We start from the raw sequence: 16,922 nt of genomic DNA, 5'->3' as shown, positions 1-16,922 counted from the left end.
AATTAGACGAGTCCTATTACTCGAGTATTTTTTCTTTTTGGCGGTCGAGGCGGTCTCCGGGAGATGGACGAGATCTCCCGGAGAGTCTGCGGGAGCCGGGACGATCGGACGCGCTTTGTTGTGGTCGCACGCCTCCTCCGTCCCCCCCCTTCTTGTTTTTTTTTTTTTGAAACGCGGCATTTTTGGCGGGAAGGGAGCATGGAGTGGACGAGGGCGCGCGCGAGTCAGTGCGACGACAGGTAGCCTTTCACTCTCGCCGGCGCGGCACCGCGCGATGCTCCGCGCGATGCTCCTGTACCGCGAGAGACACCCGAGAGACCTCGAGGATTTCCGCGCACGAGTTTCCGCGTCATTGGCGCGCTTGGCCGAGCCGGCCCCGCGTCCCCGACAGCCGACTGACGCCGCCGCACGTCTAACCTCGCGTACACCGTGCAGGTACGTTCCAGGTGGGCTCGCGCCGACTTTTGCCTATTTTTTTTCATCTATTTCGTTGCGCGACGACGATTCTCATATATGAAGCGTGCACGAGACCAACGGACTTGGAAGCGACAATAACATCTCCGCGCCTCGTCAAGGTGAATTTCGACGTCGCTCGTCGAGCATCGTACTTCCGAGACCTATTATTGCCCGATTATTGTTGCCCGACTGTACGATTATCGTCCGTCGCGGTGTGTCATTTGTTTCCTGTCCGAACGGACGATGTCCTTGCCGCGCGGAATCCTCGATCTTCCGTACAAAACATTTCGGAATGCATCGACCTATCTTTTTTTTTTTTTACGTTCACATCTGTACGCAAAGATGATCTTTTTAGGTTCTTATTTCTAGACTCTAGAGCGAAATTGATCTTTTTTTTTCTTATTTTCCTATAATTGGAAGTATCTTTAATCTAATTATATTCATGTATTTGTTTTATAACTTTTTGTGTGACTGTCACACCGAAAGAAATGAAATTTTTAAAAAATATTTTTACCGTTATTTTTCATATCATTATATAGCGCGTATTTTTTAGTTTTCCTATATAGATTTTATTAAATTTTTCAATAATATTTTTCAAATAAGAATTTTATTGATCTGCCTGTCTGAATGTCAAATGCTTATATTTTTCTCCGGATATCCAGATCGAAAAATTTATATGAGTTATTGTATTCGCTCGAATTTGTGTTATTGCAAATCATGTTATTCTCTGTTTATGTCACTTTTCATAAAAATACGATCTCCGATCTCACTTGTTCTCTTCAACGATATTCGTTTTTATTTTGTTCGCGCAAATATGCGCCCGTAGGATAGGTCTCGTCTTTCTTATTCTTGTATCCGATAACCGAGAGAAGTGTAGAATAACATGTAAAAGGCGCCGATAAAAAAAATAAAATTTAGATAACATTTTTAACTTAAATTTACTATATTATTGTACATCACATTATTTTTTTATGCCGCTTTTTACAGATGTAAGTACAATTTTCGATCTTGGTTTTCGGTATCATACACTTTTTATTTTATCCGCTTGCGTCGATCTCATCTTTCTCATTCTGGTTATCCGATAACCGAGAGAGGTATAAAATAACCGATGTGTCAAAAAAAATCACCTTTCCCCTTCGGAGTAAAATTCAACCGAGAGATCCAAGAGGCGACGTTAAGGTTTGATAAATTTACTCCATTAATGACTTTTAAGGCGACTTTGATTAAATGATCTTTGATTAACGTAAATTAATGATCGGCAAATTAATTTCCATCGGCGAAATTACTTAAAGCAGGATTTTCGATTATATAACTCATTGTTTCTGATCTTCAATTTTTTTTACTGTATGATAAAAAAATTATTTCCCTTTAAATAATAATTTCATTTTGAAACTCAGAACGCTGTGCATGTATCATTTAATAAGTTAATTGTTTGTTTAGTTATGTTGCCGTTAATCGGAGTTTATCGGATCGAAATCGTTCTTAAACTTGTTCTGCGTCTTTTGTGCAGACATCGATCTTGCAATAATGAGAATAAACGCGTAATCGCGATAATTATAATTTTTTTGTCAGTCAGTGATCCGATGTAATAATAATAAAGATAATGTATTGCATACATTTAGATTGCGATAGGAATTATAATAACATTATTATAATAACAAAATAGATAAGTTCAAGATAGATAATCTTCAAGACGGAGATAAATAGTGAAGCATCAGGTGTCAACGATGCTGCTGCTGCTGCTGCTGCTATGATTTTTACCTGCAAATAAAAGAATATAGCATTTATGATGTAAATTGGATAAAGTGCAAGTAAAATACGGGCAAAATAGACAGAAACGTAGAACAGCATTTTGATAAAGTGCAAGTAAAATACGGGCAAAATAGATAGAAACGTAGAAAAGCATATAAAACAAACAGAGCCTGCATATAAGAGTGAATGTAACAAGATGATAGACACACAAGAATGCTTGAATATTTCCAGGATAGACTTTCAGTCTGCGACTGTCCATTTGAAATTGAGATTGGAGAGCTAAATATTATAGAATTTGAAATCTGTCAGATAATCTTAATCCGTTATGATTGGTTCTGATTCTAAGCTTCAATTCGCAATCCTCAATCTCCAACGCGTAGTCTAGAAAGCGCTACGAGCTTCCGGAGATTCGGATCTCGTCTCCATCAATTTTTGACGCTCGCTCGGTGAGAAACGCGAAGATCTGTCGCGACGCACTTTTATTTCCACCGCGCGCGGAAATATCCATCCGTCCCCGAGATCGCTTCGCAAACAGAGAACGATTTCCCTTCTCGTCCCGGAGAACGCCACGCAGTGTCCCACTTATCAATATTAAAACTGCCCGTCGGGAGATAGGGTGACGTCAACCCGCGGGTCCCAGTGCCCCGCATGGCAACTGCCAGACGGGGACAAGCGCAGACAAAACGTCTTTAGAGTCCACGCGTACACATCGCCTGCTGGTCTCTCTCTCTCTCCCTCCTCGTGGTCGCAAACGACGCGAACACGCCGCACACACGCCCCTACGTGTTGCGTGCGCCCTGGCCGTGCCCGGTTCGTGCCCTCCTGCACCTCCCACGTCCCCCTTTTCTCGCTCTCGTCGTCCTCCTCGTCCATTTGACGCGCGCGTTTCGCGCCATTTATTCGCGTAGGAAGATCGGTACTCTTCGTCTTCCCTCTTCTCTTGCGCGCGTGTTTAACGCCTCCACGTTTATCTCCAACATGATCGAATATATATATTTGCTTTTCTGTTAAGCGCGAGAAAATATTCAATCAAATGTAAGAAATGATATTTGCAAGTGTTATAAGAGCGATGTCTATACTGAATAATCACAACGACTCGTTAGTCGAGTTTACCCAAAACCGGAGACGTATACCGTTAAAAAACCGGCTAGGGACGCTGAAGAATTTCAACCAAATGCTCTTATATCTCCTCAAATTGACAGATGTTAAGATAATTAAATAACCCAATAGATACTAAAATAATTAAGTATAGGGAAATAAATTATGATTTGTATTGAGAAAATTGTTACTAAAATTATTTGCGATAAAATTTGTGTAAAAAAATAAGACGCTGCCTATAACAGATGTAAAATTGTCTAGCAGGATGACTCTCATTTAGGAGATCCGCGTGCAGGAATGCTCGGCGAGAGATTGACCTCTCGGTGTCGCCGGCGACGTTGACGGTCATCTCGCGCGCGAGCGCGCGCGCGGAAACAAACGAGAGACAGCTGCCCCGTTCACAGGAACAGAGCGGCGACGAACCCTCCCGGTTTGGTCGGCCCCGTCTCTTTCACCCGTCGCGCGGATGCGTCGCTATTCAGCACACGGTGTGTTAGGAGAGCGCGCGGGGCGCAAGGGCGCATCGACACCCGGCGACGCGACGCACCGCGCCGCGCGCGCTTCGCGTCGCACATGTGTGGCTCTTTAATACGCCGGTCTCATAAATACGCCGAAATTCGACGCAGTCAGGAAAGCTGTGCGAAACGCGCGCGTGCACGCCCGGAATGTCGCACATCCCATAGATGTCCAGCGTCCCGCGTTCTGGTCATTCTTGAAGAAAGTCGTGGGAGAACGCGAACGGTCTCCTCCGCGCGAATTATCTCTCGTCGTTCGGGTGTATCTGACGAGTTTAATCTGGAGAAACAGTCCTCCAGTTTTTATTTTGCGCAAACGATCACGTGGAATGCTTTTTTTTACACCCCCCCCCCCGCCCCAATTAAAAGCTATTGTCAACTGGATACGTATATTGTGTATTGATTCCACAATTTATTTAATATTTTCTGAAAAATAAATATATATGAATAATCAGTAAAGAAAACTGTGACCGAGCTTGATTTTCTCGCTGCTGGAGTATTATGGAAAATCGTCCCAAGGGATTGCTTCCGAGTTAATAAATCTATAAAATACGAGATTTAGTGAAGATAGGAAATGAAAGCTGCATACATAGCGTCATAATGTAGCAACATTGACATTAGTATTTCTATTTTTGGTATATATGTTTATGTTCCGCTATAATGTCCGACCAATGCCATGTAATATTTACATACTTGTCATTGATTTACTCTAATGTTGGAATCTTCCTGCTAATGTAATGTACAGCCTTCGATGTCCGTAACTTGGAAAGGGTTACATATTTGCGGTCTCATACATCGTATGGCATTCCTCTCGTCGCTACGATTAGTACCCAGAATACGCTGGTAAAGTTCAGCTTCCCCCTTTTGTTTTCGCCATGTAGAGGGATCCGTTTTCGTGTTTCATGAATAAATCTTAATTTTTTTTTTAATGTTGCATGAAAATGTTGCTCACTGAGAGCCTCGAACGCTATAATCTTCCGTACTGGCTTCGTACCGTGGCCGGCGCGGAGTCCCGTTTCGGTTCTTTGACCGAACTTCACCGCCATAATAAACCTCGGCGATTTGCGGACGCGTTAGACATTAATGCCTTCACGAAATTACGGGGTTACCGCTCACGTGCGTACGTGTACCCTCGCCCATAGCTTGGGTTAGAGATAATTAAATTCGGACTCGCAAGCAAACCGTATACAGAAGGCAGATCGAGAATTGTGGTAAGAGGGAGAAAGAGAGAGGAGAGATTGCACGTGAAAAAAAAATAAAGTAAAATGATAGTTATTTTTCAACAATAGTTTTATGTATAGTTTCAAATAAGAAGGTATTAGTTAATACTCTATATTAATTTGTTATACTTTTTTACATGTATTTGACATACCTATATCATCACAAGCATTTAATTAATAGTTTAACAGTTCATAAAAAGATAGTAATTATATTTATTTATTTTTACTATGCATTGTAAGTATTATTCATACTTTCTAATTTCTAAAAAACGAGCGTTCAACAATTGCACAGGGTTGTGCAATCATTTTTCAAAAAGAAATCCGGAGTATGCAGAATTCGAGAAAAGCGTTGGCTCTCGAAATTCCCCAAAAAATAATAGATGACGCAAAAAGCGCGTCTGCACAATACCAGACATTCGTCCGTTATCCGTGAAGTCCTCGAGATTCATCTTTTTGCCGAGCAAGGGTGGCCGGACCGCTGCTGGCGGTTCTCAGCTGTGTAGCTTGGGCTGGACCGCCACGGTCCGGGGCATTCTTCTTTTTATCCGAATTGAGAACCCGGAAGGCAGCGACGGCGCGCCCGCCGTGTTCTCCGTCGAGGAAAACCTGTCCGTGTCACGTAGCGACCTGCATCCAATCCACCGAGGTATCAGCACGACCGTGTACCTGTGCGCGATACCCGCGGCGTCGCTGCTTCCTTCTCTACGTTGCAATGTCTTCTCTCTCTCTCTGTCTCTCTTCTCATCGTTTCTTCTCGGAATCAGCCGCGCCGCGGAGAATGCCGCCCGCCCGGACCGCGCTTCGTTCTCGCGGTTGCATACATACATCGCGCAGGAAGTTCTTTCTTCCAGATTCTGCATATTCTTTCAACTTCGACACATATGCCGCTCTCAATTTCCAAGCGGGTTCTCGGCTTCGGGACGAGTCACGCGACGTCGTCTCTTCTTCACGATGTCTCTCTCTCTCTCTCTCTCTCTCTCTCTCTCTCTCTCTCTGCCTCTCTCTTTATCCCTGCCTTTTTCAGCTTCCGATATTTTTTCCGATCACATTAGCGCACGAATTTTTTTTCCTAGGTATTTAAAAGAAATTAATACACAAGCGAGCATATCTTTGACAAAAACTGTTGCTCTTTAGTTTTCAATTCAATAAACAGGAATTTTTCTCCTACGATTCGAAGTTTATAATTGTGTTGTTTTTGCTGATAAATTGTAAACTGTTTAAGTATAAGAAAAAAGCGTAAGAGAAAATGTATAGCTTCTCTTAGAAAGCAAGTCTTTCTATTATATTAATTTTTCCATATGTTTGTCTTAACGTCTTGAGAAGAAAAGAAATTTGGACTCATCAAGAGTCCAGCGCGTTTTTCATCCTTGATATTCGAAGCGTGATCCGTTAGAAGGATCCGTAATGATTTTGCGCCATCGATTCGTAATTCCTTTGCCGTGGTTCGTCAAGGAATCGATCGGTTCCCAGAACACGACGGCATGATATCGCCGAGACCTTGCGGCTTATTCCGCAACCCTTCCTCTCATTTCCTCGTCTTTCTCACGTTCTTCTTCCTCGTCAGCGTCGCCACACAATCTCCTTCTTCTCTTCTCTTTCCTCTTTTTTTCTTCTCATCTTCTCTTCACTTCTTTCTCTTATTTTTCTCGCTGTACCTCCTCGTGAGTTAACCAACCTAAAGTTCCATTTACATTGCAGTAAGTTACATAAAAATTTAGCAACCTCCGGCATTTTAGTAACGAATCAGGACCGCGTTTGGCTACTTCTATCGTTTCGCATCACGTTATTTTATATTATGGGAGAATAAATATTGATTTCAAAATCGACATGATGTTAAGTGCAGATTGTGATTAACATTAGAAAAAATTAACATTTGTAGAAAACTAATCGCACTTGATACCATAAAATTATTTCTTTTTATGCTACACGGAAAGAACGGAATTATTTTTATGGTCCAACAAAATTATTATCAGATCTGTATCCAGCAAAATTATTCTTTCCGTGTATCGATACCTATAACTTTTTTATTATATTTGCCCTGGCTCCACGGCCTTCGGTTCTGTAACTTTCACGTCGAGACGCTCGTGGAGCAGCGTAGGTGTATCCCAAGCTTAAAACGTAGACCCAACGTGAGTTCCAAGGTATGCGCCGCTATTAAAGTACATTCCCACAAACAAAGCGCTCCTTTTGTTTGAAGCCTGAGCGCGTTCAATTCCTCCAGAGAGGCTGCTGAGAGTGCTTGCCGAGAGAAAAATCACACTAGGCGCAAAATAAATTTACCGTATATAAACGTAGACTTTTTTCTCGATATATTAAAGTATTAAAAAAAAACCCTTTTTAAGCTCAAAGGTAATTCGAAGTGGCGGCGACTTTCGACGTTACATCGATCGCAAGAGAGACTTTTAACGTCATCATGCAAGTGGAGTTATGCATATAGCACGCCCTTTCCGTAAATTATGGAAAATTCATTTAATCCCTTCACGATTTAATTCTAAAGAAATGACATTTTAAGACAGAATAATTTTATCTTCAATTATCGTGCTTTTTTTATGAATTAGAGCGATTTCGAAATCGAGTCTGACGACGTCGGCGTGGCGGGAGCCTGAATGGGAGATCTCTCAACGCGCTTTCCACGCGGGTCGGCCCTTTCCTCCGACTATTGCGTCGATTGTTATTCCACACAAGCATTAGGTCGTAGCGTTGCGTCGTATATCGCCGCCTCTTCCCGGTCGATCGTCTCTGGCCGATTCCATCGCGTATATACGTTCTGTGATGCACGTGCGTATACGTGTAAGTTCGTGTATAGGGACACGACGGCGCCTTCGCTTCCACCTCTCATCCTTCGAAAGCTTCAAGTCGAGATGCCGGTTCCCTCGTGCGCATTTCTCTCTCTCTCTCTCTCTGTCTCACTCCTCTTCCTGTCCCTCTTCTCTTTCTTCTCATCTCTTTCTCTCTCTCTAAGGTCGACCCTTTCCCCGCCATGGATTCCAGCGTCAGACCTGCCGCTTGCTATTGCTGCTGCTGCTGCTGTTGCCGTCGTCGTCGCGCCATCGAGAGTCCCTCGTACATAGCGATTGCCAGTCTGAACTCGACCGCCGTTCAGAGTGGATCGTTCAGCGCGACACTTCCCACGAATCGCCGAGTGCTGGCCGGGTATAAGCGTGGGTACCCTCCGGGCAGTGGAAGTGTTTTGGCGCGCGGCGGAGCATTCCTCTTCCCCGTTTATCCGAAGTGCTCGGCGTCGCGTCGCGTCCCGCTCTTACCCTCGCGATCTTACGGATATCGACGGATATTTTGTCTAATTGGGAAAACTGAGATATTCTGAGAAAGCGCGCGCGAGAGGAACAACAGGAAGTAGAAACGAGAAGGAAGAAGTGAAGGGGAGGGATGCGCGTGGCGTTCCGACGCTCGTAGAAATTTCTCTTTCGCGAAGGAAGGCAAGCGCGTAAACATGACCGCGTGAGGGTAGAGTCCTCCTCCGAGGATAAAATTCTCTCTGGAGACGGAGACGCGCAGAGGGGACCGCAATGGATCGCGCCGTTACCGCGTGCAGCAGGCGGTAGTGCTTGTAAAGCCGGGGGGTGCAGCTCGGAGCATCTACGCGGGAGACCGGAGAGAGGATCCTATACTTATCGCCGAACCCGCGCTTTCTCCCACGGCTCTCCCCCGTCTCTCCCCGTCGTTCCCCCCGTCTCGTAGACCACCCGCGAAAAATCGTGCGCCGCTTATGATGGATGTATTTTCGAATGGATTGCTCGTGCCGAATGGATTGCCGATCAACAACGTGGAGATAGCGACTTACCACGCGTCCTTTTGCTCACCACCGATCACAGAAGCGTAAGTAATCGGCACGAGATCCACGCACGTGTTAATTTATCCGCTCATTTCCTGTCGCAATATCTGTGGATTTATTGACCTATGAATCGACCAATAAATATATTTATCTCTAATGGATCTTGCCGAGCTTGTGTCGCAAATGGGGGAAACGGTGAAGGGATGTTTAATTGGAAATTTATTATGGCAGGAATAGTAGAGACGAGTGAGTGGCAGAATATTTAATATTTTAATGTCTGGTATAGGTTCGTATTTTTCTAAAATCTCATGTTCACGAAATCCTATAGAAATCGCTCCAAGATCTCGAATGGAAAAAAAATCACGTTGGAAGTGTTTGAACCAATGTGATTGGTCAATTCTTTTTTCGTTTGAGACCTCGGGATGATTTATAACCTCGAAGAAACAAAGCTTAAAACTGCTATGACTTGGATATAAGTTAAATATCTAAAACTTTTAAACATTTTTGAATTGAATTTTTATTCTTTTTCTTCAGGGAGAGATCTTCAATTATTCTATACATACGATTCTATTTATTTTTTGTTTCTCTTATATATATCGAGGTGAATTCAAGATATCAGCTTATAAAAATTAAATATTATAGACCGTTGATTATGATCTTGTCTTTCAAATTATTTTCCTAGCCTACTTGAGATGAAAAAAATTGATTATTTTTCACTATACTTTAACTGACGTTATTTTTTTATATCTATCTTTATTTTTTTAATACGATACCTCTGTATAAATCGCTTCTGACACTTTCAAGTTTCGTTTTCTCAATTCGACGCTATAATACGAATACGCGCCAGATACAAGCAGTATAGGCTCGGTATTCGATGTTTCGACATTCTTTCATAAGCATATGTATCGTCGTGAAAAAAATGAAGCGACGGATATTACGACATCAAAGTGGACCAAATAGTCAATCATTAGAGAAAACTGTCATAGGCGATATCGCGTATGAATGTAAGGGTGAACGGAATATGCGCAGCATTCCGACAACGGAAGTGTAACGCAATAATATCAAAGGATACGGCGTTATCACAAAGGAGATTATGTGAAGTTGGTCTAGGCGTCGGGGACTTGTTATTCTTATTAGCTCGGCATGAATCTTCAAGTGTTGTTGCTGGTATTTACTAGGAAATTCTTGACATTAGAATTGAGATAAAATTCTTAGAAAAAAATATATAAAGGAACGAGACACGATGTTTCATATCTCGTGAGCATATATCTTTTCATCTGTTGTATTTTTATTTTCTTCGGTTATTTCGATTATCTTCAGTGCTTACTAATTGAATTTATAAATTTATTAATAGATTAATATTGATTTATATTGATTTTACGCTCGAGGTGATAGCCGATTTTCAAATTCTTTTAATTTTTGTAGAGCTGTTTATTCAAATTTTTTTACAAGTAAATATTATATGCGTTATAATTCTACTTTTAATAACTTTATAATATTTCAAAATTAAATATTAAAAACTTTATTTTTTGAATTATTAAACATTAAAAAGATTATTAAAATTACGATCAATAATTATATACGATATAATTTCAATAACTAAACAATAATCTATAACATTTAAAAATAATTTATTGTACTTTGTTAAATTTATTATACTTTGTTAAATTGGTAAATCAAAAAGGCGAGAGACTTTAGTAAAATATTTTCAAAAATAATATATTCTCTCACAAAATTTGTATATTTATAAGAATACAAATAACATCTTTGAAATATCTCGCTAAATAACCACATAAAAATAATAAGTATCTTATGAATATGTAATGATAACATATTATAAGAGCGGCAATCAAATATTTTTTCGAATAGAAATTCTTTAATCAATTCGATTAATTTATTTCTTAGTGAATTTTTTTGTGGTAAGAGAGTTGAGAGAGGTTATTATTTGCTGTAGCTTCTCGATTGTCGAGGTTATACATGTACATGATGTAATCTTAAAAACTTTTTCTTTTAAAGCGCACTTTAAATTATAAAGAACGATTTCGTTATTTACTTGTGTCCCCCAAAAAAATCTGTTATATTCAGCCGCCGATTGTTCGAAAATTACTGCGGAGCAGAGCTTTTCCTTATGCTCGTGGCAAAGTTGATAAGGATAAAACAGATATTTTGTTAGTACGAAAAATTTGCATTCGGATAAATACATTATGTTGGACGTTACAATAAAATTTTTTTATTATACCTTAGATATTTCAAGAATTTCTTTTTAAAAGACATCGATCGTTTTTCATGCAATTATGTTGCATGTCTCTATGTCATGTGTTTTATCGTTAAATTATTTTTTCTTTCTACGAAAATGGAAAACTTCTTACGTAGCATATGTCGGAAGTTTCGTTTCCTTATTGTATTTTCTCACGTGCTATAATCAACTTGAACTAATTATAAATTATTGTTGCTTTAAAGACGTATTGTTAGCGCTATTTCTACGGGCGTGTAAAAATGAAAAAAAATATGAAGGAATTTTTCGAAGAAACTTCAGTGTTGTAAATGTGTTTTCTTTGAAAATTCGTCGGGTTTGCTAGGTACAAAAGTAATTACCATTTTTAGTGCACCTAACCATTGCAACCAACTGCAATTTCCATTGAAATGCCATCGGGTCTAGTATGCAGGGACAGAAAAAAAAAGAGGAAACCTAATGCAAAGTAATACCTTGCGAGAAAGATATTTCGAGTAGATTCGTTCATCACTGTATCCGGTCTCCAGATGGGGTAAAGGGAAGGAAAAAAGCTTTAGGAGCGTCCAAGCATGGACGGTAGACAAGAAAGCCGGGGTAACTCTCCGCGGTTGCTCTCGTAGCGTGGTGGCATATCCAAAAAGGTATACATCTATCGCGTGCTTTTCAAAACGCTATTCTCATTGAACGTTCGAAGTCTAAAAGAAACGGTGAGACGACTATTCGTCTTTTTCCGGCCGGTCGTCCTCGCAGGTTTACAGTCTCGACAAGACAAAAGGGGAGCGGGAGAGACAGGGATGGGGGGGCTAGGTTGACTAAGGAGATTTAAACCCGGTTCAGGTCAATTCTGCGCTGGGAATTTGTGCATCGTTTATTTTGTACCTCTTCTTTCTCTCTCTTTGGGTCCGACCCTGGGTCTGGTTCCTTTCGTCCTTTCGTCAAGAAGATTCCTTGCCAAAAATATCAATCACGTTCGTTTTGATTAGATGGCATTTAGCGATGCTACGATATCCACTTTTTTGCAATTTATTTTTTCTTTTAAAGCTATTGGAACATTTTCTGAAGCTATTGTTTATAAATCCAACATGAAAAGAATACTTTGTACTCTGCGCGTCATCTGGATCTCTCGTCGAATTCAGATCTAATATAAGAGTAGTACTCTTTATATAAATTATATACTTATTGTTAGAATTTTTAAATTGAAAATTATTTATCTGTTTAAAAATATTTTTTATTTATTTTACATGTTTCCCATTTATGTATCCATGCACTGTTTTGCTTGCTTTTATATTCGTTTTTATTTTATTGAATTTCTTAAGAAAAAGCAAGGACAGGATAAACTAGTAGTGAAAGTTTCTTTCCAAATAAGTATAAGAAAGCTTTTAAATTGTTTGGACCTGTGGCTAGCGACTTCTTTCTATTTGATTATCGAATGTTTTGCTGGTTAAAAGTTTGAAAAATTAAAGGGAACAATAAATTAGGAAAAGTACAAAAATTTTACTTGATGGCGACAAGGTTGCCGAGCTTTTTTTAGGCGCTTATCCATGATTTCACACTTGACTGGAGATCTTGGAAATCTCATTGAGTTTGTTTGCCGAGCACCATGGGAAAGTCACGTATGAGCATAACTACTATAAATTCTACGATATTAATGGATAGAAGGAAGAATGTTAGCTCTACGTAAATACGTAGAAATATATGAATGGTTGTCCGGAGAAGAAACGTGCGAGATCTGAAATCTTTCGTTTCCGTGATTGATTTCCACGTTGTATGTGTCGAAGTTATTGGCAGAAATGTATGTGTGCGTGTGTAAATGTATATATGTGTATTTAGTCATTTGATGCTTATGATAATAGTACAAGTCTCTCTCTTTCTCGAAGTAAATTCGCTCAATTTGCGATAGACTTAGTTTATAATCGGAGTATATATTTAGAAAATTTAAAGTTTCTTCAAAATCTTATGCAATTTTCATTTTGAGTTACGAATTTTTTTATTTCCTTTAAATTGATTTTCCTTTAAACTGAGAAATGTACGTTTATAAAATTATATTACTAGTTCTTTTATAATTAATTAATTCTAATTAATCTTTACCTATCTTTGATGACTATTATCATGAAAAGATGTTTCATGATATCTATATCGATATTATTTGACACATTTTTGCAATCTAATATCATCGAAGATGATAAGTAAAGAGAAACTTTTCTTCTCTCTTTTAGTATTATAAAACTTCATAAAGCTACCGAATTCTCATTAGCCATACATTATTGCGCGCCCTGGGATTTCTATACATAAATAGATCGTGTATTGTACTTGCGTCGCGTGTGGTCTCGCCAGAGAGAGAAAGAAAGGAAGAAAGAAAGAGAGAGAGACAGCAATCTTTCAGCTCGTTCTCGGGGGTTCACGAATGTCGGTGAGATTTGTGAGTTCGCGTCGCAGTCATTAGAATTGAAGTCAACGTGCAAAGGGACATGCCTTCAATGGAAAATACCCAGGCGCGTTGTGATCTCGGGCATGCGATTAAATTTCTCGAGTTCTACAATCGAATTTAAAACTGAATCGCGCCGACGCGACGTCTGGACAGCTGCCAGTCGTTGCCCTAAAATTCCGCCGAATTGGACCGTGTGGGGCGCGACCAGAGAGAAAAAAGCCACCCCAAAACGTCAAATAACAAATTTCGAAGGGGGTTGCCGACGAGATTCGCGACCGGGCCCCTTGAGAAGACTTCTTTTAAGATGGGATGGACCCGCGGCCCTCCGACTGCTCTCGCAGCCCGTTCTTCTTTCCTTTTCATTATGTTTCGATATCGATTTAGCGCAACTCCGGGGTCGACGATGCCGATCAGGCGGGCTGGCAAGGGCGAACTTGATTTCCAGCATCTGCTTGAACTGAAAGCGCCCCTAAATAATCTTGTCTAGCAAGTATTGTACCAAGTTTCAAAGACTGGGACGTTTCGCATTTATTATCATGTTCGATGCTTAATTAATTTATACAGTATTCAAGTTTAGTACTATTATTCAGAATATTAAGACCCTCCAAAACATTACGACCCTCTCATTTCTTCCATTCTTTCTGATAGGATATTAAATGACTTATTCATGTTCTTTGATTCTCCTAACGGATCATTTGTGTTATTGCACTATATTTTATTTTGTTTTGCATAATATATTTTTCATTGTTTTTTATATTTCAAAAATAAACTTGAGTTTTTTTATTAGACTTTGCGCTTTGTTTAGGAATCTGTTGTCACATAAAAGTTTAAACTTCAGCCAGGATAATTTCCACGCGAGATTTTCCTCCCCCTCAGCGATCTCCGCGTAATGACACAAAGGACCGCGTTGTATCTCAACTGCGGAAGATGTAATCTAATCGGATCACAAGCACACACATACATACATATATACACATATGGTGTAGTGTGCGCGGATCTTTGGTTTATGTAGACTCGATTCCCACGGTGGAATTAAAGATTCACGAGTGAAAATACCCATCGCACTTGTCATGGGAACGAGCACCGGGTGGCTCGTCCGATGTACAATCGCCTCGCAATGGGCACGGGGGTAAAAGGCGTGGTATATAGCACACCTCAACGAACGAGAGGGATGAAACGCGCGCGCACGTTGCCGAGGGTCTTCCCGCCTTTTTTTCACGTCATGGAGGGGTGATGGAATTCGTCTCGTAGACGCACTCACCTCTTGTGTATCACGCTTACATATTTTATAGATACATATATATAGGTATATATATATATATATATATATATATACCTATATATATGTATCTATAAAATATGTAAGCGTGATACACAAGAGGTGAATATATATATATATATATATATATAATATATACTGGTGTGAATACTCCAGTATAGATGTGTGTGAGACCAGCGAATGACCGATTAATGTATATTGTTATATTATATATTATCTAGAGAACACAGAGAAGAGGGAAGAATTATAGGCTACTTCAATTTCTTGTTGAATTATTAATAATTTAATGTATGATCTGATTTTCCAAAAATTTGATTAAAATTTTTTAAATCTTTTAATTTTATGAAAAAATAAGATGATCTTGTTTCGAATTTAATTACAAAAGAATAGCATTGGACAAAATCATAAATAATTAGAAAGAATTAATTAATAATTCAACATAAATTATACTTTATAATATATATAAATCGTCGTTGATATTGTTTACTCAATTTAACAAGAAATATGCTTATAAATAGTCTAATTATATTATTTTCGCAATGATAACGAAATACAGATTAGATTTGGCAATTTTCCGGTTTTTTAACGGTGCATGTATTTTAGTCACAATGACAATATAGAGCCTTGACGTGAAAATAAGTACTTTCGCCATATCAGACGGACGATTATGGACGCGGATGAATATTTAATTTTTGATACGACATTAACGCGAGGACCCTTACCGTATACCGTAAACCTGTATTTTTGTACAACCCCACGGGAACGAGAGGAGAGCGCGCGATCACTCGATTATTGCCGGCGTGTACGCGCACACGCTTATACCTGCGCCGGTGTTTGAGTCACACGGTCGCGATGCGCACACGTATATGTACCTTCCTCACATGTGCACGCGTCATATGAGAGCGGGTGCGTATGCTCGGGGAGCGTTCTATTATGGGGAAGTTTGATGGAGCGAGTGCGAGGGCATCGAGGCAGGTGGTAGCCAGATGTCTTTCGGTAAAGACTTCCACCCTGATGTCGTTGGCTGGCTGGCTGGCTGGATGGCTGGCTGGATGGCTGGCTGGCTGGCCCGCACGGTCGCGTGTATACAAAGTGCACGTGTAGGTAGATATATATATATGTATATGCGTATATGCTTTACCTATCCGTTTACCCGCTCGTACTCGCGCCGTGCGTGTCTAAACCGGCGCACGAATTCATCTCGGGGGCCTGTATCTTGCCCCGTGGCCTTCCGCGCGCCGAGCGATGATCCTTCAGGAATATAGCGGCCTCATTAAAATACGCGCCAAACGTACCTGGGTTTCGGGTACCCAGGAATCTTCCTCCGGCAATTTCCAACGAGTCGACCGGACTCGCGGCGAGAAACTCATCGGATCTTCTTTCACGGCTTTTGATATTCAAGTTTTAATAATCTCGGCGCGAATAATCCTTATCAATTAAAATATTGAAGCAACATTTATTTACTGTTGACCGCAAAATAATATCGCGTATCTTACATTTCGATTGCTGATGCCAATTTATTGTTGTCTTGACTTCGAGACTTTTACATATAGCGAAATTATTAATGGCTCATTATTATTTTTATAAAAAAAAAGGAATCTACTAAATATTTTAATCTGAACAGGTTTTGCGATGTCAATAACCTTACATCTAGTCAACCGTGAGAGCCGCGTCAAGAGGCTCGTCCGTTTCGTGGCAGCGAAAGGAATCAGTGGCATGGAAAGAAAGCTTGATTCCTTGACTAAATTTTTATGACGAAATCGAAAGCGAAAAGATTTCATTGTCACTTGATTACATATCTTGTAAATAATTTAATAATTTATCATAATTAATTAATTAATAATGATTTATATATTTTTTTTGTTAAATAGTTAATTAGTGTATCTTTTTTTTCTCCCATTCGATGATATATCATTAAATGATAGTTAATATATCATGCTGCTAATTCATGTTTTTTAAATATTTTTTTGCTTTTGATTCAATTATTTATGACAAGTTTTTATGATATTCTTTTACACTCTTTTTCTCTTTAAATGAAATAGGAAAACTATGAAAAATGCTTATTAATTTTCTGAGTGATAAATGATAAATGCAAGCGACATTTTTTTTTAATTATAGATTAAGTTTAAAAATAATTTAAACATTAAA

The 16,922-nt window shown here is 39.7% G+C and overlaps 1 protein-coding gene across 5 annotated transcripts in view; it reads left to right on the top strand.

Moving 5' to 3' along the window:
- Window positions 1–16,922, top strand: part of LOC105456158 (myb protein) — a 29,996-nt gene that overhangs the window by 597 nt on the left and 12,477 nt on the right. For 2 of the 5 annotated variants that reach the window (XM_011699982.1, XM_011699981.1), the window contains exon 1: window positions 229–435. The exons of 1 other annotated variant lie outside the window; for it this stretch is intronic. In XM_011699982.1, coding sequence (XP_011698284.1) covers window positions 275–435 — 161 coding nt within the window. In that variant the 5' untranslated portion in view covers window positions 229–274. Of the gene's footprint in view, window positions 1–228; window positions 436–8,126; window positions 8,879–16,922 lie in introns of those variants that run through there. 2 more of the 5 variants (XM_011699984.1, XM_011699983.1) reach the window with 1 other exon arrangement.

The sequence above is a fragment of the Wasmannia auropunctata genome, unplaced genomic scaffold (assembly GCF_000956235.1).
Source record: "Wasmannia auropunctata unplaced genomic scaffold, wasmannia.A_1.0 LD335737.1, whole genome shotgun sequence".
In the NCBI taxonomy this organism is placed as follows: Eukaryota; Metazoa; Arthropoda; class Insecta; order Hymenoptera; family Formicidae; genus Wasmannia; species Wasmannia auropunctata.
Note: the sequence above shows the minus strand (reverse complement) of the source record. Positions and strands in the feature narration are given on the sequence as shown.